The following is a 25,639-nucleotide window of genomic DNA, read 5'->3' as shown; positions in this document are numbered from 1 at the left end:
CGCCCCACCTCATGTCAGTGCATTCCCCAATCCTGATTTGTGCCACCTGCGTAGGTCTCCTCTTGAGCCACACCTCCCTATCACCATTGCCATGGCCCCTGCCAGTCCAGAGCCAAGGTCTTCTGCTCATCTTCCATCCAGAAGCCTCCATAGACCTTTTTGCCTGTCCAGTCTCCTCCACACCTCACGCTCCTCCAGGGGGACCTGTTTTAAAATGCCTGGATCCCCGTTATGCTTCCTGCTGCCCTCAAGGTCCTGGCTGAGCCCCTGAGTCTGGCATTGGAAGCCCTTCATGGTTTGGTCCCAACCACATCCTTTCCCCTCCATAGGCTTCCCCGAGGCCTTTCACTTCCCGAGGGCGCCATGTGCTCTCCATCCCCATCCCGGGCCTCTGCTGTTCCCTGTCCTGACCTGACCTAGCTCCTCTCGCCCCGCAGGCCTGGAGCAGCCTCTCCCAGCCTGTGGTCCCACAGCGCCCCCTGCTGACCTCACCTGGTGCTCGTGGGGCGGGATTGGGCCGGTTGGTTTCTGTGTCAGCGACTCCCAGCTCGCCTTGCCGCCTCAGTGATCAGGAGTGATCTGGACCGTCCATTCCGTGGCGGGACTGCGTGTACATCATGTCCCTGGCACCTGGCCCGGGCCAGAATCAGGAGGAGTCCCGCAGACGTTTGTGGGGTGGCTGAACACACTGAGAAGCTGGGGGTTGGGCCTCCTGTCCCCTCTCTTTCCCCGAGTCTCAGCCACTGCCACATGGAGATGGCAGTAGAGGGGGCGGGGTGCAGAACACCAAGCCCTGGGGAGACAGCAGGAGGTGGCCGCGAGGAAGGCCTGTCCCCACCACTGTGGCCCTCGGGTGCTCTCGGCCTCTGCTGCTGCCAAAAGGGACCATGCTGGGGGCCCTCGGCTTCCCTTGCCTTTGCCCGCAGTGTGGAAAGCCCGCATGTTTGCTGTCGGCAGCGCTCTTACTCCAGGGATTCTAAGCTTTGTGTCTTGCCTTCAGATGCAGCAGAAGGTCAAGGTAACGCTGCTTTGCCTTCCTCACTTTCCTTTTGCTTCAGCCTTGATGCTTCCTCATTCGCCCCCTGCTCTGACGCTTCCTTGCCGCTCTTCTCCCTCCTGCTTCCCTGGCACTCACCGACGTGGCTATAACCGGGACCATCTTTAGCTTGCCCTGATGCGTGTGAGAGGATGCCACCTGCCAGACACTCTGTCCCCAGGCTGGATGTGGCAGGGGTGGGGGGAGAGTTGAGGTGCCATGGTGAGGACTCAGGTGCCCACTGGTGGTCGTGCCTGGGGAGCACATAGAGGGCCACCCACAGGAAGGAGACGATCCAGCCCACTGGGTTGGCAGCTAGCAGTGATCACGAGGCTCAGGGTGTGTCTCCTGGCCTCCACCTGTCAGCTGGGAAGGTGCACCTGGGGCAGCTTCCACTGCACTCATCACCTGCCCCGCTCCGCGTGGGGCCGGCCACACCTGCCAAAGAGCAACACCCGCATTTGCCACCGGCCCATTTGGCTCCCACCTCAAGCCCAGCAGCCACTGGGGCAGGCAGGTGGCGGGCATTCTTGTTTAGGCAAGGAACCTGTAGCCCAGGACGATGGCTTGACTTGCACTGGTGCCCAGTCTGTTGGTCGGTCGGTCGGTCAGTCAGTCGGTTGGTTGGAACCATGCTCCAGTTTGCCCACAGACCCGGGGCTGAAGGGTTCCAGTCCCTGTGCCACGCAGGGATGAGACACAGACTCTTGACTCTCTGCAAGCAGCAGCAGGGGTGGGGTCCACTCTAAGAACTTGAACACTGGCCCTTGCTGGCGGGAGGGGATGCTTGGGACAGTCGCCAAATCCCTCTTGTAAATAGGTGTGGAGAAAGCCTAGGTAAGTAACTAGACTGAAGCAGCTGTTGCTGGGCTGGCCCCTCCAAGCTCAGGTGGGCACAGCAGTTATTCCTGCTGCTGGGAGAAGCCAGTCGGCCTCTCCGCACGGGTGTTGCTGGGAGGCTGCATGTGGGCGGGAGGCTCTGCTGCATCTACATGGTGAGCCCCACTCAGCCGTCCGCCCCTCCCTGCCCTGCATCCATCAATCACTCATAGCAATTGGCTCCCTGGCCCCTGGGCCGCACATGGACCTGTGGATGGTGCTGAGCCCTGCCGCCGGGCGCCCCCTCCACTGGGCGAAGCTGCCGTCTTGACATGGTGGCAGCTGCCCTATGAGGATGGAGTGCCAGAAGCCTCTGCTGCATGTCATTGTTATTTCTGAGGACGATGATGAGAACTCCTGGGCAGTGAATTCCGGGATGAACAGTCTTCATCCGGATAAGGATGTTCAGGTGGCCCAGGGTGCAGGGTTTTGAGTTCCCTAGGGGAGCTGTGCTGCTGTTTTAGCTGCAGAGGACTTGGTCAGGAGTTCTCAGTCACGATCGGGGACCCTTAGGTCCTGTGCGCGTCACTAACTCTGCCCTTTTCCCTTTGCAGAGGGTCTTAACGCAGACTACGTGAAGGGAGAGAACCTGGAAGCCGTGGTGTGTGAGGAACCCCAAGGTGAGGACTTTGTACTCACTGTCCCTTGCTGACGCTTTCCTAGTTGGTCCCAGCACTGAGCAGAACTGTGCTAGAGAAGCAGGGAAGCACAGAGGCGTCTGCTTCTAGAATGTCCGGCCAGAGCAAAAGCCTGCCCTGATCAGCCTGCCTCCCAGTTTCATGAGCCCAAAGATGCTGGGGTGACAGCCAGGGCCATCTGCTGCCATGCCCGTGACTTCTGGGCATTGCCGCTGCTCAGCCCCTGCCCTTGATTCATCTGAGCCAGAGCCCCAGGCACCTGTGCTCCCCATCAGCGAAAACAATTACATCCTGAACAGAGCCATGGGGAAGCTTTTAACCTAGACCTACAACTTTTCCCTTTGCAAACTGCCACAGGCAAGAGGGAACTTGGTTAAAACCCAGACCCTATTGTCAACACCTGTGCCCCTCCCTCCCCCTTCTGTGGTCATCAAGCACTTTCTGGATTCAGGAGCTGTTGGCAATTTGAGGTCGCATAAGTTCAGGCCACAGGCCTACAGTGCCCAACTGCTCGAGGCAGATATGACCTGTGCCCACAGGATGCCATTGAGGACGTCCGGAAAGGCTTGCTGAGGTCGGGGAGCAGGCCGGCTTCCCAGCAGCTGAGGCCTGGTGGCGCAGGCAGGGAGACTAGGACAGCTCAGGCAGGTGTTGCCACTGGAACTACAGTGCAGCAGCTGTGGGGACTGGGCCTGGGAGACCAGGAGGGGCTCAGCCTGTGTGGTGTGTACTGGGAGCCAGGTGCCCTACAATGCTGCTGAAGACGGGTGGCAGTGCTGCACCAAATGAACTAAAATAGGCCTGGGTTCAGATGTGGAAAAATGGATTCCACTGTCGCATGCACTGCCGTGAGCTTTGCCGCAGTTAGCCACAGGAGGCCACGTGTGTGTGGGCAGGTGCTAGGCTGAGCACTTTGTTTAAAATAATCCTTCCAGCGGTGCTGGCAGGAACATGCTCATTTTTTAGGTGAGGAGATGGAGGCTGAGCTGTTTCCAGGGCCTGTCCAGTGTTCTCTTTCTCTCCCCTTGACCCGCCCAAAACTGCTCCCAGGCTAGGATAGTCCTGACTGGGGACAGGGAGTGGGTCCCAGAGGGAAGGTTGCACAGGCAGGGCTAAGCGGTCCCCCACGGGATACGAAGGGAAACCCAGTTCTGTTCCCAGCACGGGCTTGCTGCTGTATTTGCTGCTTCTGTGCAAGACAGAGCAGAATTCCTTCTGACGGGCCTCTTCTTGCCCTAGTGAAATACTCCGCGTTGCACACGCAGTCTGCAGAGCCGCCGCCGCCCGAACCAGCCCGGATCTGAGGGCCCTGTCCAGCTGCAGGCATGCACAGTGGTGCCACCGCTTGTCACCCGGCTCACCTGCCCCCCCTTCATTTGGACCCCCAGCTGCTGTGCTGCTCTGTGTCATCGGCTCCTTGTTGGTCTGAGTTTTCCCGGTGAGCTCTGGGTGTTCGTGAGTTTGGTGTCTGCCCTGCCACAGGTGCGCTGAGACTTGGTGCCGAAATTCAAGAGCCAGCTCTGATAGAAAGCCAGCACCAGCCTCGGGAGCTGCTGAGCCACCAGCTCCCAAAGGCAGCCTGCCTGCAGCTTTACTGAGCATAGGATGCGGGGGCCAAGATGATGCTGGGGCCTGATGACATTTATGCTTAGGGGACAAGAGTTTGACCTCATGGGACTGTGACCCCTGCACACTGGAGTGGCTCATTGTGGCAGGTTTCTGCCCGTAGACAGCCCCTGACAGTGGCCTCAAGGAGCTGTAGGTGGGGGGCTCAGCCTGCACCCACTTCACTTGGAGCCCGTGCAAGGAGCGAACCCGTCAGCACCGAGTAACCCCACACACACGCGGCGCCCAGCATGATGGTTTCACTTCGGTCTTCCCCATCCCAGGTTTTATGTTGCTGAGCTTCCGGAGAGCCGGTCCAAGCGGAGGCTTTCAGTTATTTAAGTGCAAACATGCATCTCATGATAGTCCTGCCCTGAGAGTTTAGGAATCTTCTGGATAAGTATGAAGCAATTCGTAGGCCTGTTTCCCATCTGATTCCATAGGGGGGCTGGGCGTGGCCTTCGGGTTGACATGAGAAAGGTCTTTAGCAATCATTTCCGCATTGGAGGTGAGTTTTATCCTGTGTTGGGGAGAGGTGCTCGCCCTCCACCCTGTATCTATTCCTATTTTGGTAGCAAGAGCGACCGACGTCAAGAACGAGCATCAAAGCCAGAATCATGCTTGTTGTTTGCTTAAAAATGTCATCGGGGGCGGTGGGGGAGGAGAGGGGAAGGAGACATTTGCTTGGTTTAGTGAAACGCACGTGACTTTGTAGCTCTGTGGTCAGCCTACTTGTCTGTTCTGAGGGAGAGTGCGTGGGGACCCATGCTCACCGTGGCAGACACAGGAACCCCATGACTAGCCCCTCACCGGGCATGGAGCTGCCTGGTTTGGGCTGGAGCAGAGCTGGTTTCCTGGAATGTCCCTTTGGCCTCAAACTGAACACGTGGTTCTGTCCTGCTGAGCTCTGTTGGCAGAGGCTCACGGGACAGAACCACATGCTAGGGTCTAGGGCTCCCGTCTACTGATAATCAGTGTGCCATGTCAGAGAGCACTTCTGAAAGCAGATACGAGTCACCGGACAGGCAGGATCTTAGAAAACTCACGGGCCTCTTTGGTCTGCATGATGGCCCCACGCGTTCCATCGGCTGTCCACTGAGCGGGATTGTCCGCTGAGCGGGATGAGCCAACTCCAGTTTCTTAAGGAATCCACTGGAATCTGCAGCCCCCACATGCATCTGTCTAACGCATGCCTCGTGTTCGTTTTGCAAACATGCCTGCGGTGGAGGGTAGGCAGTTGCAGCAGTGTCTCAAGGCTGCCTTGTGAGGCCATTCCCAGTGGGTGCCTGTGAGCTCCTTACCACCCCTTTTCCTGCTCAGCCCTTTAATCCCTGACAGACCTGGACTGTGTGGCTGAAGGGGGGGACCTGCAGCACTGCAGAAATGCCTCTGTGTGGTGCCATGAAGGAAAGAAACCTTGGCCTGGTCTCGAGAAGCTTCCCATGCTTCAGGAAGTTAGTAAGGGTGGGGTGGCTTGCAGGACTGGCCTGTTTCCAGGGCCTCCCGCACTCATTGGCCAGATTGTGAACTTTGTCAGGCTTGTCCCTCCCTGACACCAAGTACGTCGAGAGCTGATGGCCCCACCCTCTGGCTGGTACTGGGCCGGAGGTGGCTATGGAGGATTGTGGCATGCATGGCCTGTCGACACCTTGACTGCGTGACCTTAGGGGTTGTCCACCTTACCTTTACGATGAGGCCTATCGGATGGCTAAGTCCTTGAAACCCTAGAGCTCTGACGTAGAACATGTACTGTCTGTGAAACCATGTTCGCAGTAGCACTGACAGCAGTTGAGAGAGACCCGTTTTGCTCTCCCTTACCCCCCCGGGTGCTTTCTGCACAAAGCCTGGAGCCTGGCACTCAAGCCCACCGGTGGCAGCTCCTAGTGACTGGACATGCCTGGAAGACCCCTCAGCCTTCTGTTTGCAGAACGCTCATTTCAGGAGCTTCTCCTTCCCACAGACATCTTACACTTGCTCGACACTGCCACTTGCAGAAGCCTAGCGGGCTCTAGTCACCACGTGTCTATCTGAAGGTTGCACTGGCCAGCATGGGCCTGTCCCAAGCGAGAGGGGAGACACAGTGGACTGAAAGGACTGGTTGAAAGTGGCCAATCTCTATCAATCAGCTTAATTTGGCAGAGAAAATTTGTAACAACTCTGAGCACATGCTGGGTGAAGTCACACAGCTCAAGGAAATACAAAGATGGGCATAAGGAGGTGTGCGTGGCTTCTGGGGTGGGACCCAGAGGGGAGGCTCTGGGACGGGGGCTGGGGTTCAGTGCCGGGGCCCTGAGGAAGAAATGGGGACTGATCTCAAAATTCCAGAATTCCCTGTACATCTGTTCATGTACTTGCGTCCAGGTATGAGTTGTAAACTGTCTAGTGTTTGCATTAAATAAAATGGCACCGAGCAGATCCTTGTCTTCTGATGGTGTTAAGGCACGCCCTTGGTCAAGTGTTGCCACTTTTCCCTAAAGTAATTTATGATGCAGCGCTGACCCCCTCCCCCTCCCCCCGCCCCCAGCTGAAGGTATTTCTCTAGAAGCTTAGAATTCTTGCATTTACCCCTCAGTGACTAGCTCAGTGTCAGGACTTCCAAGGGTGACCCCTCACTGTACAAGCAGCTAAGGCCAGGGGATGTGGAGCGACCAATGTCCTGCGGTTAGAGACGGCAGAGGCAGGAGCAGAGCGCTGCGGGGCCGCTCCCGGGCTACATGGGTTGCCCAGTCCGGGGCTGCCCAGTTGGGGTCTGGAAGCAGCAGAGTCCCAGGCTCACAAATCCCAAGTCGACTGCTCTGCCGCCTTCAAAGCAGGCTGGTAACCAGTGGAGGTTCCAGTTACGTGCAGTTGTTTTTCAACCAGAAAGCTGAGTGAGAAGGAAGGGAGCCCTGCACTTCGTCACTTGCTGCAAGCTCATGGAGAGTGGCCCGTTTGGGATAAAGAAGTGTGTCCTTCTCATCAACTCGCATGCTGGCTTCAAATTGAGAAGACAGTTCAGTTCAGGGCATTTCAGCATGAAAACAAGATGCAGTGGACCCTGGGTTTTAACATGGAGGTCGGTTGTTTTTTCATTTTGTTTTGCCAACCTCGGCTTCTAGTGAAATAGCATCAGGTCCTCTCAAACCCGAGACCACCGTATGCCTGTCTCGTGCAGGAGTTCTGCATGGCTAGCGGGGGCCTTGCTTGCTGCTCTGGTCTCACTGCTGGGGACAGCTGGCTGGCAAGCAGTCCCCTGGGCATCCTCTGTGCCTAATAAATACCGGGCTCTGGCTCACTCAGTAGTGACGTGTGTGGAGAGGGACAGGGACCCCACACCCTTAACAAGAAGACCGACACACAGAGGGCACGGGGGTGGTGCGATTTCATCCAGGCCTTCGTAGCCCTGAAAAGGTGAACACTCCTTTGGGGCGGGGGCGGGGGGGGCAGTTTGAGGCCCTAGAGAGCACCGCACTTGCATGCGAAGGACTCCTCATCGCCCTGACTCTCTCTCTGGTGTCTCCAGACCTTTCCCCAAGTCGTCCATGTTTTCTCAAGGTTAGCGCTGAGGGTGTTTCTGACTTCACAATCAATCAATCAATCAATCAATCAATCAGTATTTCCTGTTTCAGCCAAAATACTCAAGACTCATGATACATTTATGATTTAGTGAATGAATTAAATCACATAAAGGTACTTTACTTTACATATATTAACTAACTGTGCTTGACACACAGTAAACATTCAATCCATGTTATTTTATTACCGATTTTCCTCAAAGGAAAAAATCTACTGAGATACTTACTTACTTAAAAAAGACCAGGGAGCAAACATATGATCATTTTAATTACAGATTGAAATACAGTGCAACAGATGAGACAAATACAATACTGTACCAGTTTTTAAAAACCTGAACTGTAAAGGTTTCGCATTCTAGTACACTTCTTAAAACAAAATTGCTTAGATAACAAAACTATACTTCAAGTTGTTTTACAAACAGTTCTGCGCTAGGAACATACAAAGGAAAATGACCCGTTGTGCTTCTTTAAAAGCGAATGAGAGTCTTTTTCTTTAGGGTCCTGCTGACAGAGCCCCCCCCAGCCTCCGCCAGGTGAGGTGCACAGGGCCCACTCCAGGCACCAGCTCCCCACAACTTGGCTTCTCTGGTTTGTCGAAGGCATCATCCAGTCCACACTATGTTTAATAGTCCTAGTCAGCCAGGGGATTACGTATTTCTGGGAAGAAGATGGCAAATGTCCCCATTAAAAAAAAATCAGTATATCAACAATCCAGTATATCCATTCATAAATAAGCTTTCAGATATGTTAGGAACATAAAAGCTAATGTCGAATATGATTTCACAACAAATCCCACATGTGATAAAAATGGAGAATTGATTTTTAGGTTATCAAATTACCTTGAATAAATCTGTCTGGTATCTTATAGAAGGATAATTTTCCGTAAGAATCAGGAGGTTCCCAGTTAAAAAAATCCATTCTCTATGAAAAAACCCTGGACATGTTTTCAAAAATAAGGTCAATTTGTAGGACTTTGCCTGGAATCCAGTAATTTGAAACCAACCAGCTAACATTGCTACGCAGTCACACTGGGGCTTGACCTTAGGAGCCGCTGCAGCTGCCTCTGCCTCTAAAGGCTGAATTCCTGCAGCCCGTGGCGGGGTGGGGGGGCAGTTGCAGCAACGGGCACGGCACATGGGAGGGGCATGGCCTGCTGGGGCAGGACCCAGGTGTGCAATAGTCATCTGTGGCATGTCACACAGAGGAGCTCAGAGCTATGGCGCTCAAGTGGATTGAACCAATTGGTGGTAAATTAATTCCTGCGAGAACCGATGGAGTCACAGAGCTCAAAGTCAGTAAGTAAAGGTTCAGGAGCGGGAAGAGAGGGCTGACCAGCTGCCGTCGGCTCTGGGAAGGGAAACCCAAGGGAAGTGCGTGCTGTGCTTTTCCAAACCAAAGCCACAGCACAGTGGCTGCTTTCACATATTAACAGGCAGCCATGTGAGTGAGCTGAGTTGAAGGAATTGTGATAAAACGAGCAATGATTTCATACAGGCAAATACCAGAAGAACAGACTTGCTTGGATCCCAGCAGCTGGCTGCGGTAAAGTGGGGGTGGGAAACATGGCCAGACAGCCCAGGAGCGAGTGACAGGCAGTGCTCCTTGAAGGAGCCAGAGGCCAGCACCTGTGCACAGCTGCCAGAGGCCTTGGTTTACCCTCAGCAGGGCTGGAAGACTGAGCATGGCCGCTTGGTGCCGTCCCCATGAATGGGCTGAGCCGCCCCAAGAGGCGAGTACCAGAGTGAGGTGAGGACAGAACACGTTGCCCTTGAAATGACCATGTTCAAATCCCATTTCAAATGCACCACAGAAAAATGAGCATGAGGTTTGTTGGAAAAGAATTTCTCCCACAGTACAGTTGAGCTGATCCCTCCTCAGGTGACTATTCTAAACGTAAAAAAGGACATAGGAAAATAAAGGCCTGTTTCTCTTCTCTAAAAATACCTTATATGTACACAACAGTAATTGTTACAGGAGGACCCCGTGCATGAAGAAAACTGTGGAACAGAGGGCAGTGGCCTGTCTTCTCCCCAAGTACTTCATTCAAAACAGTTTTCAAGTTGTGGCCAAGAGCTGAGGGAAGCCACGGGGCTGGCAATGCATCTCGAAGGGAATGGTGTTTGTTGTTACTGAAGGATTTAACTTGGAAAGAAGTGGCGTACAGCTTTCTTGAACCTCAGTACTGCATTCCGTTCACTTAGCTTCTCCCAAGCTGCCTGGATGCTGGAAGCTGCTTCACAGGGTGGATGTGACAAGATGGCTCCCCTGTGAAACCGCTGACAGGAGGGTAACGGGCTGTTCACAAAACGAAAAGCACTTGCCAACAGTGGGAGCTGTCACCTAGCCACACAAATGGTCCCTGGGCCTAATCCTAAAAGACAAGATCACAAGCTACAGCCATAACAGTGATCGCCAGGTCCCTTTCCTGAGCCACCGGGAGACAGTGGAGCAGCAGGCTGGCCTCGCCCATCAGACCGAGGTGTGGACGGAGGCGGCGGAGTGGGAGGGCGAGGAGCCCCGCTCAGATGAGGATGAGACGGCGCGCGTGGCCACCTCCCGCTGTAGGCCCTCCACACGCTTCTGCAGCTCCGCCCTGACGGCCAGCAGCTCCTTGAGATTCTGGTGAATGGGCATCTGGAGGGAGCAGAGACAAAGCTGCATTATCAGGCCATCCTCCTACCCCAGCGTTTCCACATGGAGATGCCGTTGGCTTCGGGAGATTTTCACCATCCAGACTCCTGGAGTGGCCAAAGTCTCCTGAGGTATTGACCGATCTCGCATCAGGTGGACAATGGGACCCCATCCCATGAGCTTTGGCTGCCACTGAGGCTGCCCTGCAGCTCCGGGGGCTGAGCCGCTGAGCCGGGATGAAAAGGCACCATGGGGAGGCTCCTTCAGTTTCTCAGAAGACAAGCAGGCGCGGGGACACTGCGCAGCATGGATCAACCAAGGGCGCCGCGTGCAGACTCGGCACGAGCAGTGTCCTAAAGACTGTGCGTCAGAAATGTTTCCACGCAGACCCCTTTCCAGCATCTCCATTATCTCTGTATTTTTGCATTTTTATAAATAGCTCTGCTGACTGAAAATCCTGTTAAATCAGCACTTTTTACAACTTGAAGCTGTGTTTTCATCAACCGGAGCAGGATCTGCCAGAAGCCCCCTGGAGCGGGCAGTGCCGGCAGGGACGGGGGCGGGGGGGGGCCTCCCCAAGGGACCAACCCCTCCCTCCTTGCTCAGCATCACTGCAACGCCTCACCTTAATTGGCTTTTCTCTTTTAAACCCATCAACTGTGGGACGGGGGTGAATATAAACAAGAAAGGTTTTCCTGGGGCATATGGGACATCCAGTCCTGCTATTTTATAGTCATAGCACCCAACCCACTCGCCTAACAAGCTGTCCCCAGCAGCTACTAGGACGCCAGACATCCAAGACCCAGCTTTTCTCGCCTGGAGCTCTTTGGCTGGGGGCAAGGCTGACCAGAGTGAGAGGTCACCGACTGGGGCTGAGGGAGAAACAGGGTGGGGTCTGGGGAGCTCCCTAGCCTTCCCTTGTCTCTGATCCCGTGTGTAAACAGCAGCCACAGGGCTGGCTCCTAAGCCTCAGCCAGACCATGTGACTGGCCACTTAACACCTTCCAGGGGCTTCTTCCCCCTGCCCTGAGAGGGGCCTCGAGGCCCTCTGCAGTCTGGCCCCAGCCTGGCCCTCTGGCTCACCTTTCACCAGGTCCTGCCCCCACTCCCTCAAAAACTGAGCTGTTCCACCGTGTGTGCCAATGGTGATGAGCCCTCCTGGAGGGAGGGGGGAGACAGAAGGAGGATGAGAGCAAGACCGCAAGAGGGCAGCCAGGTCCCTCTGATAACAAGGTGCTCGGTAACCAGCACCCAGGGGGCTGAGAAGAAATGACCCCCTTGGGCAGGCCACAGGAAGAAGAGAGGACAGGAGTGGAGTGTGATGGCAAAGGCAGATCCCAGAGGCCTCTGGGAGGTGGCACCAGCTCCTCTCTTACCCTTAGGACCCATCTGGTTTACGTTTTCCTGTCTGTAGGATCATTTATTTTTTTTATTTATTTATTATTTTTTTTGAGACGGAGTCTCGCTCTGTCGCCCAGGCTGGAGTGCAGTGGCGCAATCTCGGCTCACTGCAAACTCCGCCTCCCGGGTTCACGCCATTCTCCTGCCTCAGCCTCTCCGTGTAGCTGGGACTACAGGCGCCCGCCACCACGCCCGGCTAATTTTTTTGTATTTTTTAGTAGAGACGGGGTTTCACCATGGTCTCGATCTCCTGACCTCGTGATCCGCCCGCCTCGGCCTCCCAAAGTGCTGGGATTACAAGCGTGAGCCACTGCGCCCGGCCAGGATCATTTAATTCTGATCAGACAAGGGACGCCTTGCAATCAAGTTCCCATTATCCATCTACAGGCATGTGGCCTCAGCAAGAAGCAAGACACGCAGGGAAATACACCACTGACACCCACCCAGGGCAATGCACCACTGACACCCACCCAGGGCAGACACCCAGCACTGCTCAAATGCACCACTGTCATTTCTTCACCAGCTGTTTGCATCTTTTCTCACATATTTTTCTTTTTTTTTTTTTCTTTTTTTTTTTTTTTGAGGCGGAATGCAGTCTCACTCTCTCTCCCAGGCTGGAGTGCAGTGGCACGATCTCAGCTCACTGCAACCTCCGCCTCCCGAATTCAAGTGATTCTCCTGCCTCAGCCTCCTGAGCAGCTGGAATTACAGGCGCCCGCCACCACTGTGTCTGGCTAATTTTTGTATTTTTAATAGAGATGGGGTTTCACTATGTTGGACAGGCTAGTCTCAAACTCCTGATCTCAAGTGATCTGCCCGCTTCGGCCTCCCAAACTGCTGGGATTACAGGCGTGAGCCACCGCGCCCGGCCTACTCACATATTTTCATTTGCAACAAATCAAGGGCATGCCTGAAGGAATGGAAAACTCGGAGGCTTAAACAGAGGATTGTGTTAGAGAAAATTCCCATCTAAGGGCCAGTCACGTTTGCCGCATGGGTGCTAGCATCACAAGACATAAGGCAAGACAGTCCCAAAGGAAATAGGACGCCCCTGGGCCTTCCACACCCAGCCATCCTCTGATGGATGCCCAAAGAACCCCTTTCTCGGCAGCAATCGAGCCACTGCCTTCTCAGAGAAAAGAGGCCCAACAGGCTTGCATCTCCGGTCGTTTACCCCCCTGTACTCCCTCCCCTTCCCTCTCTTCCTCCTCCTCTCTGCCGCACCAGGCTCCTCAGGCCCTGTCACTGGACACCCACACCAGCCGCTGATCTCTGCCTGTCTTCAATGCACTCCCCCACCCCCATTCCCACACCTAGGAGGTGTCCAACACATGCCTATTGCATACAGGATAACAAGCTGTGGCCCATGTACTCTTTTTTGGTTCTCTCTTCTGTGTAGCACAGTGGAGGGAGAATGCAAAAAGCAGGACCACCCACCTACTACCCTCCGAGCACAGTGCACTTGGAATGGATTCACTTCCTGCTCAGCAACCCCGTGAGGTCCCCGTGAGGCTCAGGACCCTGCCGCAGATCAGGCGGTGAGTCACTGCCAGAGACGGGATCTGGCCCTGTCGGGGGCATCCTTCCACAACTACACGCACTGGGCAGCATGATTTCAACCAAGTCACTGCTTCTCTGACCCTTCCCTCATTCTCTACATCGTGGAATTGCTGGGAGCGTTAACTGGGGTCATGTGTGTACAGAACCCACTGGCACACAAGAGGACTGCAGGTTACAGGTGCTGTCGCTGTGGTTTCCATCATCATCATGATGTTGCAGGTGACTTCGCTTACATGTGTGAGAATCTGACCACATCTGGGAACAGATCTGTCACGCAGTTTGTAGGTTTTAGGAAAGATCCGTTCCCTGCCTCACGTGGCGGGCAAGAATCTGAGCCTGGGTGCGCCCCTGTGTGACACCACTCTAACCCTCTCTGTTGCTCAGCATTTCTTCACCTCTGCAACCTGCTGCACAAGGGGGAGCATGGCGGGGGTACGGGGGTCTCCTGCAGTAATCGAGAGGCTCTGTTTAGCCAAAGGCACTTCAGATCAGGCATAGTTCTGTTGGATTTTCTGCTAATGTTAATGACATTCCACCAACCACCTGGTCCTTTGAGTCACCAAGAATATTACCTGGTAACCCTATGTGATTTAAATAACATAGTGACTTCTGACACTCTGTAGCCCATCTTCCCTGTTGCCAAAACAGATGAAATAGAGGCCACCCAGGACAGAATAACTCAGCAAGATGCCTAAGTAGAAATACACATCAGTGAAGAGGAAGGTGCTGGAAGGGGGATGTAGGCTTTGGTTCCCAAGTTGACCACTGACTGGAAAGAAGTGCTTGATGGGCCCCTGTGTTTAGCATCTCAAATAATGCACCTGAAGTCAGAAAGGAGGGCAGTGCTGGACCTGGACTCCAGTGACAGGGCAGCAGGTCACCCTGCACATAGACTTCTTGGGCTGAAAGCCAGGAAAGAAGATGCTAATGGGACCAGCAACCTCTCACGCCCACTCATAGTTCCTGAGCACATGGGCCACTTCAAAGACAGCTCGCCTTCCAACTCAATTCTCATTTGGGGAAGGATTCAATCTAGTGACAAATAGTTATTAGATTAATAACTTAAAGATCAATTAATAACAAGCAGGGACTAGTCTTGCAGAGCACAAAGTCTAAAGGGAGAGGTAAATGTAATTTTTTTTCTTTTTTTTGAGACAGAGTCTCACTCTGTCGCCCAGGCTGGAGTGCAGTGGCACAATCTCATCTCAGCTCACTGCAACCTCCGCCTCCCAGGTTCAAGTGATTCTCCTGCCTCAGCCTCCTGAGTAGCTGGGATTATAGGCGTACGCCACCATACCTGGCTAATTTTTGTATTTTTAGTAGAGACGGGGTTTCGCCATGTTGGTCAGGCTGGTCTCAAACTTCTGACCCCGTGATCTGCCCACCTCGGCCTCCCAAAGTGCTAGGATTACAGGCATAAGTTACTGTGCCTGGCCAGAAATGTAAATTTTTTTACAAAGAGGAAGAAGGAAGCTAAGTTGATGCCAGGAGCTCAGATGGTGGCCAAGTGGCAGAGGGCGTGGGGAGCTGGAGCCATCGGGCAGCCACAGAAGGTGATGTCTGGACTGTTAGGCAGGAGCAAAAGGCCGCTCCGGAGGAAGGTGGAGTGTGGACACAAGGCAGACTGAGGCAGGGAGAGTAGGTAGAAAGCTGTCCCAATATTCCAGAGGACTGGGTGTGGAGGGGAGACCTGAGGGAGAGGCCAGTGAGGACAGGACAGGTTTAGGGTGGGCAGGTGTGAGTCCTCCGTAGGCTGAGGGGCAAGAGGTAGAAGGAATAAATGCAGGTTCAAGGGGCTGGAGAGAGCAGATGTGCAGGAGGAACTGGCCTGCAGCAGAGGGGCACACCTCTTCATTCACTCATGCGTTCACTCAGTCACATCTGTCGAGTCTCTGTTAGTTGCCAAACACCATGCTAGATCCTGAGGGCCCTGTGGTTTCAAAGCCTGTGGTCTGTAGGGGCAGCAGGCAGGCAAACAGGCCGGTGCAGTATCGAGTGCCTTGGGGAATTCTACAGACCGATTATTAGCAGCACCTCCACTCTCTTTCTCAAAGTACGCTAGTTTGGGCAATAAACATGGGGCCACCAGAGCACTAGGTGAACAGGGAAGAGGGCGCTCAACAGGAAAGGCTCCCGGGCAGCACAAGTCCCAGCAGCTCCCTGGCTAGTGGGAGAGGGACACAGATGCAAGTCTCTCCTATCCAAGGAGGACTCTGGGAAGAGCTGAAAGAGGTGATCAAACACGAGCTGTTTTCATACATGTGAAGACACAAAGGGCGGCTCATTCACACGGGGGATCTGCTTCAAGCAGGGGCAGGGCGTGTACAGGGGAGATGTGGCTAAGGACTCCTTCCTACCTCCCCAGGCCCAGCGTACAAGTCCTAGGCTGAGTGGGTAGCCATCAGTGTTCTGGAAAACACTCCTGAGGTCGTAAGGGTGGCAGGGCCAACTCAGAGGGTCCAGAGGAGAAAAGCATTTGCAGCGGAAGCTTTGTGGAACAAAACAGAAAGCCATCTAGGAAAGAAGAGGCAAGTGATGACCAGCCTGGTCTGTGGTAGAGGGCAAAGGATCCAGTGAGGAGTGGCCAAGCAGCGGCCTGGGGCAGCGGGGCGCACCCAGCAGATGGAGCATGGAGCTGAGGCCACCTGCTAAGTGAGGGAGCTTTCCAGCTGGCAGGCCGGGGTATTACAGTGACGTATCCTTGAGGTTCCAGGGCCAGGCAGCTGAAAAGGAACATGAGCAGTTCAGACTGCCCCATGGCTAGTGGACCGTGGAGACGATATAGAGATCATGAAGACCCTGTGTGAGAGAGATGGGGGAGCAGGAGGATGGAGAGGAAAGGCAGATTTCTGTATCATTGGCTGACAGAGCAATGCTGTTAAACAATGCCCTGGGTACACGCTCCTGATGGACTGCAGTTAAACTCTGAGAGTATTCAACTCAAAAGAAAAATCTCAGGCCTGGCGCAGTGGTGCACGCCCATAATCCCAGCACTTTGGGAGGCCGAGGCGGGCGGATCACTTGAGGTCAGGAGTTTGAGACCAGCCGGGCCAACATGGCGAGACCCTGTCTCTACTAAAAATACAAAAATTAGCCAGGCATGGTGCCGTACACCTGTAATCCCAGCTATTTGGGAGGCCAGAGCAGGAGAATCACTTGAGCTTGGGAGGCAGGGGTTGCAGTGAGCCAAGCTCATGCCACTGCACTCTAGCCTGGGTGACAAGCAAGACTCCGTCTCAAAAAATAAATAAAGAAAAAAGAAAAAAAGTCTCAGCAGACAGTTATCTGTCCGTGGAGGTACAGGCTGCCTCTACCTGTCTTCTTCACCACCCAGAACCAACCATGCCCTGGCCACCCATGTGGAGACTGGGGGTGCGGGGCAGGACTGAATCCAAACCACAACACAGTGGAGGATGTGGGGAGCCCTTCAGGAACCCGCAGCCAGAGCTCAGCCACTGAACACAAAGAAAGGACACAGGCTTGGTGGACTGGCCCCTGTAGTGCACCATTCTCTAATCTTGTTCAATCTCAGAAAATATTACAGTGAAAAATTGTGGTGGGGAGGGGCAAACTCTCCGCCTTCTTCAAAGGGGCACCTGTTCTGTGATTCAAGCACCTGCCCTCCTACTGCTGGACTAACAGGGGCTATACACTGTAACTCTGATGCATTTTCCACACGCCTTTCTACCACCTCTACGTGGAAACAGGGAAAAGGGCTGCCACTCCAACCCCCATATCTGCAGGTAAAGTAGTTTATAAGATGAAGGGCCAAGCACTGGAGCACATAGCATTTTATGTACCTCATCAGTACGAGACAGAAGTGCTAAGACTTTTTAACTTTAACCCAGCAAACATCATCAGAGTTGGTGTATCGGTAGAACCTCCTGGAACAAGAATGCAAAGGATTGAACCCTGACAGGGGAGGGCAGAAGACGGTCAGTATGGTATGTTAATATCTACCATTAACACATTTTCATACCACTATGTTTACTTGGAAAAAAAAGCAAACTCTCTCATTCATGAAAAGAAAAACAAAAAGATACCTGAGGTCTCATCCGTGGATTCCATCGTACATAATAGTTTACCCACAATTCCAAATGACTCAGACTAGCAACAGGATATAACACGTGGTTTTCATAATTCACAAAGAAGGGATTAGAAAACTCGTCTAGCTGGCTATTGATATACGACCATAAAGATATCGTCTTTGTATATACATCCTGAAAAACAAAAAAGGACATTGGAAATAAACTTTTCTTCAGATCATCAAGAATTAGTATTACACCGAGAAAAGGACTTGAATAATGAAGTGAATTCAAATGCTGAAAAATTCATGAACATTTACTAGGTCCCAGCCCCACCTTCTTCCCACTCATGGCCTCATGGCGGGATGAAATGAAAACACACTGCTTGCTGTCCTGGAAAAACACATTGCTGAAGTTAGGTAGCATCCGACAACTGTGTCTATGGAAAGGCAGAGTGAGAACTTCCTAACAACCACAGGATGATAGGGCCCACCAATAACAAATATAATTTTAAATTCTGGTGTAAGGTTTGCTTTTGTAGGCTGGGCACAGTAGCTGAAACCTATAGGGCCAGCACTTTGGGAGGCCACATTGCGAGGACTGCTTGAGGCAGGAGTTTGAGTCTAGCCTGGGCAACACAGTGAGACTTTGTCTCTACAAAAAAACTAAATTTAAAGATTAGCCAAGTATAGTCCCAGCTCCTCAGGAGGCTGAGGTGGCAGAATTGCTTGAGGCCATGAGTTTGAGGCTGTAGTGAGCTATGATTGTGCCGCTGTACTCCAGCCTGGATAATAGAGCAAGACCCTGCCTCTAAAAGAAAATAGAGCTTTTGCGACTCCTTTTTTTTTTTTTTTTTTTTTTGAGATGGAGTCTCACTCTGTCACCCAGGCTAGAATGCAGTGGCACGATCTCAGCTCAGTGCAATGTCTGCCTCCTGGGTTCAAACAGTTTTCCTGCCTCAGCCTCCCCAGTAGCTGGGGACTACAGGCGCATGCCACCATGCCTGGCTAATTTTTGTATTTTTTGGTGGAGATGGGGATTCACTGTGTTGCCCAGGCTGGTTTCGAACTCTTGACCTCAAGTGATCCTCCCGCCTCGGCCTCCCAGAGTGCTAGGATTACAGGCGTGAGCCACCACACGTGGCTGTGACTCTTAATATTGAGAAATGAGACTAGATTTTACAGTTAAGATTCCTTGTGCTGGAAAATCATAGCTATCTGGAGGAAAATGTGCTGTGGTGCAGGCTGGAGAAGCTTTATAAAGACAAGTAAATATATCACTAAGTTATCTCTTCTTCCCCTAATTTTGCAGTACACTATTCAGAAACACTGTACCTACTTGCATTGCTCATCTGAACAAAAACACCCAAGTGTGCAGGCAAATATTAAACAATGGATCAAGCACAATGACAAAGTCAAATGAGAAAATGGCATTTTCTCCCATTCTGCTGCTGACTTCCCACGAGCTATCTAAATACAGGAACATCCAATTAGGACCATTTCAATTTTTATACATTTATTTATAAGAGAAACACCAACAAAAATCTGGAATAGCTAAAATAATCCTGAAAAAGAACAAAGTAGGAGGACTCATACTTCCCATTTTCAAAACTTACCACAAAGCTACAGTAATCAATGGAACAGAACAGAAAGCACAGAAATGAACTCTCTGACATTTACGGTCAACTGATCTTCAACAAGGTTGGCAAGAAAATTGAATGAGGGGAAGAAAATCTTTCCAACAAATGGTGCTGGGACAGCTAGATAGCCAACATACAAAAGAATGAAGTTGGATCCTTAATTCACACTGTATACAAACGTTACCTCAAAACAGATCACAGACCTAAATCTAAGACCTAAAAGTATAAAGCTCTTAGAAGAAAACACAGGAGCAAATCTTCATGACTTTGGGTTAAGCAATGGTTTCTTAGATATGATACCAAAAGTGCAAGCAGCAAGAGAAAAAATAGATAAATTGCAATTCATCAAAATTAAAAACTTTTGTGCTTCAAAGAACACCATGAAGAAAGTAAAAAAAACAACCCATAGAGTGGGATAAAATTTTTGCAAATCATGTATCTTATAAGGGACTTGAATATATAATGTATAAGGAACTCTTACAACTCCATAATAAAAAGGACAAACACCACATCTTTAAAATGAACTAAGGAGCTGAATACACATTCTCCACAGAAGATATGCAAATGGCCAATAAGCACATGGAAATATGCTCAATATCATTAGCCGTTGGGGAAATGCAAATCTAAAACCACAACATACCACTTCCCACTCACTAGGATGGCTATAATTTTTTTAAAAAGGAAAATAGTAAGCGTTGGTGAAATGTGGAGAAATTGGAAGCCTCAGACATTGCTCGTGTGTGCAACTGCTTTGGAAAACAATCTGGCGGTTCCTCAATAGGTTAAACACAGTTGCCACATGACCCGGCAATTCCACTTGTAGGTATAAATGAATGAAGGCGTATGTCCACATAAAAACTTGTACATCACTAGTTACAGTAGCATTATTCCTAAAAACCAAAATGTGGAAACAACCCAAATTTCTATCAACCAATGAATGGATAAACAAAATGTGTCTATCCATATAATGGAATATTGCTCAGCCATAAGAAGGATGTATTGGTGCATAGATGAACCTTGAAAACATTATGCTAAGCAAAGGAAGACAGTCATATAAGTTCACCTATTGTATAATTCCATTTCTATGAAACGTCCAGAATAGGCAAATCCGTAGAGACAGAAAGCAGACTGATGGTTGCTAGGGGATGGGGGTAGGGGAAATGGGAAGTGATTGCTACCGAGTATGCCATTTCTTTTGGGGGTGACAGAAATTTTATAAACTTAGGCCAGGCACAGTGGCTTACACCTATAATCCCAGCACTTTGGGAGGCCGAGGCGGGAGCATCACTTGAGGCCAGGAGTTTGAGACCAGCCTGGGCAACATAGCAAGACCCTAATCACTACAAAAAATAGAAATAAAAATAAAGAAATTTTATGAAATTAGATATTGGTGATGGGTGCACAATATGTGAATATGCTAGAACCATGAAACTGTACACTTTAGATGGGTGAATTTTATGGTATGTAAATTATGTATCAAGAGAGTTCATTTTTTTAAGAATGAATTTTGCACTCTCCCTCTCAAAAAAAAAAAAAAGATAAAACCATGGTTAAAATTCTATATATGAACTTCATTCTTCTGCTTCTGATTTTATTTGTTTTAAATAGCTTTGAGATATAATTCACATAACATAAGACTCACTCTTTTAAAAATGTTTTTCTTTTTATTAGGAGGTTAACAAGTCCCCATCACGCTGGGCCCACAGGAGTGTGGATTTTACTCTAACTGCAGTGGGAAGCAGGGGAGAGGCACATGATCAGATTTCAGTTACTGAATGCTCGCTCTGGTTGCTATGTTTAGGATGGGCTACTGAAGGTCAGAAAGAGAATCAGGGAAGCCCATTCCTGGGTTTCTGCCTTAGTCCACATGTGAGACAGTAGGAGTGTAAGACAGTAGGGGCTTGAGCTAGGCTTATAGCTGTAAAGCAGTTAAGAAGTGGCAGATTAAGAATATACTTTGGGCCAATAATCCTAGCACTTTGGGAGGCTGAGACGGGCAGATCACCTGAGGTCAGGAGTTCGAGACCAGCCTGCCCAACATGGCGAAACCCTGTCTCTATTAAACATACAAAAAATTAGCCAGGCGTGGTGGTGGGTGCCTATAATCCCAGCTACTCGGGAGGCTGCGATAAGAGAATCGCCTGAACGTGGTAGGCGGAGCTTGCAGTGAGCTGAGATCGTGCCACTGCACTACATCCTGGGCAACAAAAGCAAAACGCGGTCAAAAAAAAAAAAAAAGAAAAGAAAAGAAAGAGAAAGAATGTACTTTGGGACAAGGCCAGCAGCATTCATTCACCAGGGGACTGGATGTGGTAGCTAGGGTGAGGGTGAGGGAGGAGTGGAAGGTGACTCCCGTGTATTTGGCCTCGGCATCTGGATGGCCAGTGGTGCTGTGTACTGAGATGCAAAAGAGCAGGGGAGGAGCAGGAAAAGGCATTTAGGTCCCTGAGGCAAGACAAAGTCACTTAGAAAGACAGAACAAGAGTCGAGGGGAGAAGAGGACCTGGGACTAGGCCCAGGTGACTCCAACTTTAGAGACTGGTTAAAATGGCAGCCAGTCAGAGGAGACTGAGCAGGGGAGGCCGAGGAGGCAGGAAAGAGGCAGGACGAGGTGGGGTCGCAGAATGAGGGCGCTGTCAACTGTGGGGAGGCTGCTGAGAGAGGGGGAGGCGGGCATTACTGACAGACTGTTTTCTCCTGAATTCTATACTGTCCTAACATACTCGGCTCACAGGCAGTGGTCCTTGTCTATTAACAGGACCATATCCTCCTTAAGCTGCCTTTTTCCAATGCCTTCTCACTTTTGACCACATCTCTCTTTTATCCCACACCAAGGAAAAAAGAAAGAAATGAGATGTAACTCTGAGAAGTTTGGTAACTGCTTCTTTACTACTTTGATGTAAAAAAGTGTTAACTTGCTACCTAAAGTGGGCTTTTTGGTTAATCAGCAGACTCCCTTTCCAAGGCCTTCAAGTGCAATCTGGCCAACACCACAGAGGAAGAAAAGCAGAATCCCACGGTTTTGGAATTGGTGCAGCAGAGACTACACGAACTCCGAGTCAGGAGGGCCAGGGTCTAGCACTCACCTACTCCTGAGAGAGCCACGGGCTCGCTGGGTCCCAGCCCCCCATGCCTAGAAAGGAAGGGGCTTGTGTTAGACACATGCGGTGGTGCTGGCCAGAACCCTGGGAGGGCATTTACAGTCAGCAATAGCACCAGAGCGCAGTCCTCCCTCCCCTTAGCCCTCCTACAGTGGCACTTCCCAGGAGAGGTGCCTGAGCCACAGGAAAAGCAACAGACAAGGATGCAGCATACTCACCTCCTTGAATCGCTGCTGTTCACAGTTGCACAAAAAGGTCCCAAAAAGACAGCTATAAAGGTGATCCAAAATTGTAATCAAGAATAGCTCATTAAACTCGAATGCTGAAGGAAACTTAAATGAAGAGAAAAATAAGGTTTAGTCATAGAGTCCAATTTCTAAAAGTAATATTACTTTTTTATGAAAGACAGCAAAACTACAACTTGGAATATAGTCGAAGATTTAAAGGAAGACTGAGCCCATGTAAAGTTCAACTACCTACAGTTTTAAGTCCAGACTTATAGATCTGGCTGAGAAACAACCAGCAGCAACTAAATTTGTTGTACTCAATGCCCAGAAAAGCTTATGTAGCTTCCACTTCTCACCATGGCAGCAGGACAGAGCCCAGACTCACCCTTCTGCCAGAAACATCTAGCAAGCTGGATACAATATAAGAAATGACTGTTTTCAGACACTGGCAACAGGCAGTACTGGACTGTGACCCTGAGAGAAGGGAAACAAATGAGGGGAGCCCTGCTATTGTGCCAGCTTCCTGGCTGCAGCCACATCCCAGGTCGGGGGTAAGGGGAGCAGTAGATCCAGTCATAACATGTACCCAAAGTGACTCAAGAAGAATAGAAAATCCGAATAGCTCTGCATCTATTAAATAAACAACTCCTAGTTAAGAACCTTCCTACAAAGACAACTCCATGGCCATACACCCCTGAATTTTTTTTTTTTTTTTTTTTTGAGACGGAGTCTCTCTCTGTCCCCCAGGCTGGAGTGCAATGGCGCCATGGCGCCATCTAGGCTCACTGCAACCTCCGCCACCAGGGTTCAAGTGATTCTCCTGCCTCAGCCTCCTGAGTAGCTGAGATTACAGGTGCGCACCACCACACCTGGCTAATTTTTGTATTTTTAGTAGAGACGGGGTTTCACCGTGTTGGCCAGGCTGGTCTCGAACTCCTGACCTCGTGATCCACTCGCCTCAGCCTCCCAAAGTGCTGGGATTACAGCATGCCTGACTTCTTACCAGTGTAAATGAGCAAGCTGAACCTGGCAATATATTTTAAAAAGGTAATACAACATGACCATGTAGGGTTTACTTTACGAATGTAAGACTGGCTTAACATATGAAAATCTATGTTACAAAACAAATCAATTACTGTAATTCACCATATTGGCAGAGTGAGGAAGCAAAACCACAGATCATCTTGATTGTTTTAGGTAATTCTTGATGGGGTTTTGCAGAATTCCAATGAAGACTATTACTATTGCCAGCAGGTTCTAGCCAATAGCTGGCGTGTTGTGGCCATGAGATGATCTGGAAGTGATAATAATTACCCTAACAGCAGGGATGTGCTGAGTGCCTACCATGTGCCAGCACTCTAATGTAAAAACACAGTAAAATATTTATCACCTACTCAACGAAGCGAAGCCAAATAGTACTACCCAACAAGACTTGTATTTAAGTCAGTTTTCTTAAAAACCTATTCTTCAATCAGAGTGCTGTGTGCACACTATCATGACAAATCTTCACGTCTCCAGAATGATCACATCAGGATCACTGGTAGACAAGTTTATTTTTTAGTTTAGCTTTACTACTAGACTAGCACCAGGATTTTCAATTAGAACAATGGTCAATCCAGGACTGTCCAAACTCCACCTGGAACTGTTTTCTTCACCAGGCTATTACATTAGCTGACTTAAGGAATTATGCTCAGATACCGTGGATTAAGATTTGCTTCTCTCTCCATCTTAAGGATTGCTCTCATAGAAACACACAACTCTCTTCTAAGGAATCCCACCAGAATATTACTGCTTCAGAAACCTCTGGAAACTAACTCTGGTGGTTCTTACTGGCATCCTTGTTCTTAGATGAACTAAATCAACGATGTGATGTCTCTGGCTGAAATGCTAACAATATCTACTGGTTAATCCTTTCTTGGAGCCTTTAAGATTGCCCCTTGCAACTCTGACAGTGGCCTCACATTTCAAACGGCTATCTTTCTCTATCTCTCTCTCTCTCATTCATGCATTTATTTATTTAGATAGGGTCCTACTTTGTTGCCCAGGCTGGAGTGCAGTGGTGCGACTGTGGTTCACTGCAGCCTCAACGCCCCAGGCTCCAGTGATCCCTCCCACTTCAGCCTGCCAAGTAGCTGGGACTACTGCCACAACCCAGCTAGCTTTTTTTTTTTTTTTGCAGCGACAAGGTCTCCCTATGTTACCTAGGCTGGTCTTGAGCTCCTGATCTCAAGTGATCCTCCCATCTCAGCCTCCTAAAGTGCTGAGATTATAGGCATGAGCTACTGTGCCCGGCTCAAATGGCTATCTTTTAACAGGCCAGGCACACTATGTCCAATTTTCCCAGGACTTCTCTATGCTGCTTAGTTATGCCCTATTCATAAATTATTGGCACCACAGAATTTGTGAATTGTAAGCAAATACATGACATTTTTGTGTACTGAAGCCTTATTAAATCAAGGATAGGAATGAAAGATCCAGGGTTTTGTCCTATATTTTATAATTCTCAAACTTTTAAAAATAAATGTTTACTAAAAGATAGCAAATTATTGACATATTTTCAAGCCATATAAGTGCTATGAACTGAATATTTGTATCCCCCCAAAATTTCTATGTTGAAATTCTAATCCCCAAGATGTAGTATGAGGAAGTGGGGCCTTTGGGAAGTGATCAGGTCACGAGGGTAGAGCTCTCGTGAATGGGATTAGTGCTCTTCTAAAAGAAGCCCAAGAGAGCTCTCTTGTCGCTTCCATGATGTCAGGTTACAATGAAAAGACAGCTAATCTATGAACCAGGAAACAAGCCCTCACCAGACACTGAATCTGCTGGGGCCTTGATGTTGGATTTCCCAACCTCCAGAACTGTGAGAAAGAAGTTTCTGTTGTTTATAAACCACCTCATTTATGATATTTTGTTACAGCAGCCCGAACAGACTATGACAATGAGTCTTCATTCCTAGCCCCTGAGCCTGCATTGTAGATCTGGGAGCTTGGAAAGGTGTGTTCTAGAGTCAGTGACAACAAGCCTTATTCTGGTCACTGGGTACCAGATATGGGAGGTCAAAGTGGGCAGGGCTCAGTCCAAGCCCATCGGCACCCATGAAAACTGGAAAACAAAGGCTCCACCTACTCATGTTGGGTCAAGACTGCCATTTATACTCAGGGGGTGTCATGGCATTAAGCTCAACTCAGAAAACAGCTCATTGGGGGAAACAGTAGCAGGTGGAGTAATACAAATGAAAGATTAGGTCACTGCAATTCATAGTTTGTTTTGGCCTCTTCTCCTGGAAACTGTACCTTTTACCTAAAAGTATGATTTCCGAAAATACATAGCACAGTAATCTATA

The 25,639-nt window shown here is 50.3% G+C and overlaps 2 protein-coding genes across 19 annotated transcripts in view; one reads left to right on the top strand and one right to left on the bottom strand.

Annotated features, from left to right (window-relative positions):
- CD99L2 (CD99 molecule like 2) overlaps positions 1 to 6,573 on the top strand; it is a 126,451-nt gene extending 119,878 nt beyond the window's left edge. For 7 of the 10 annotated variants that reach the window (XM_063635326.1, XM_055267140.2, XM_055267146.1 and 4 more), the window contains 2 exons: positions 2,470 to 2,535; positions 3,793 to 6,573. In XM_063635326.1, the coding sequence (XP_063491396.1) occupies positions 2,470 to 2,535; positions 3,793 to 3,857 (131 nt within the window). In that variant the 3' untranslated portion in view covers positions 3,858 to 6,573. Of the gene's footprint in view, positions 1 to 1,000; positions 1,019 to 2,469; positions 2,536 to 3,792 lie in introns of all 10 variants that reach the window. The other 3 variants (XM_055267139.2, XM_055267142.2, XM_055267138.2) reach the window with 1 other exon arrangement.
- A 1,389-nt stretch (positions 6,574 to 7,962) lies between these two features.
- The window catches only part of MTMR1 (myotubularin related protein 1), a 78,220-nt gene continuing 60,543 nt past the window's right edge, over positions 7,963 to 25,639 (bottom strand). For 5 of the 9 annotated variants that reach the window (XM_055269271.2, XM_055269270.2, XM_055269268.2 and 2 more), the window contains 3 exons: positions 22,288 to 22,401; positions 17,348 to 17,524; positions 7,963 to 10,346 (listed from right to left, as the gene is read on the bottom strand). In XM_055269271.2, coding sequence (XP_055125246.1) covers positions 10,182 to 10,346; positions 17,348 to 17,524; positions 22,288 to 22,401 — 456 coding nt within the window. In that variant the 3' untranslated portion in view covers positions 7,963 to 10,181. Of the gene's footprint in view, positions 10,347 to 17,347; positions 17,525 to 22,035; positions 22,102 to 22,287; positions 22,402 to 25,639 lie in introns of those variants that run through there. The other 4 variants (XM_063635322.1, XM_063635321.1, XM_063635323.1 and 1 more) reach the window with 2 other exon arrangements.

The sequence above is a fragment of the Symphalangus syndactylus genome, chromosome X, assembly GCF_028878055.3.
Source record: "Symphalangus syndactylus isolate Jambi chromosome X, NHGRI_mSymSyn1-v2.1_pri, whole genome shotgun sequence".
NCBI classification, from domain to species: Eukaryota; Metazoa; Chordata; class Mammalia; order Primates; family Hylobatidae; genus Symphalangus; species Symphalangus syndactylus.
The sequence above is the reverse complement of the archived record's forward strand: the minus strand, read 5'-3'. Positions and strand labels throughout refer to the sequence as shown.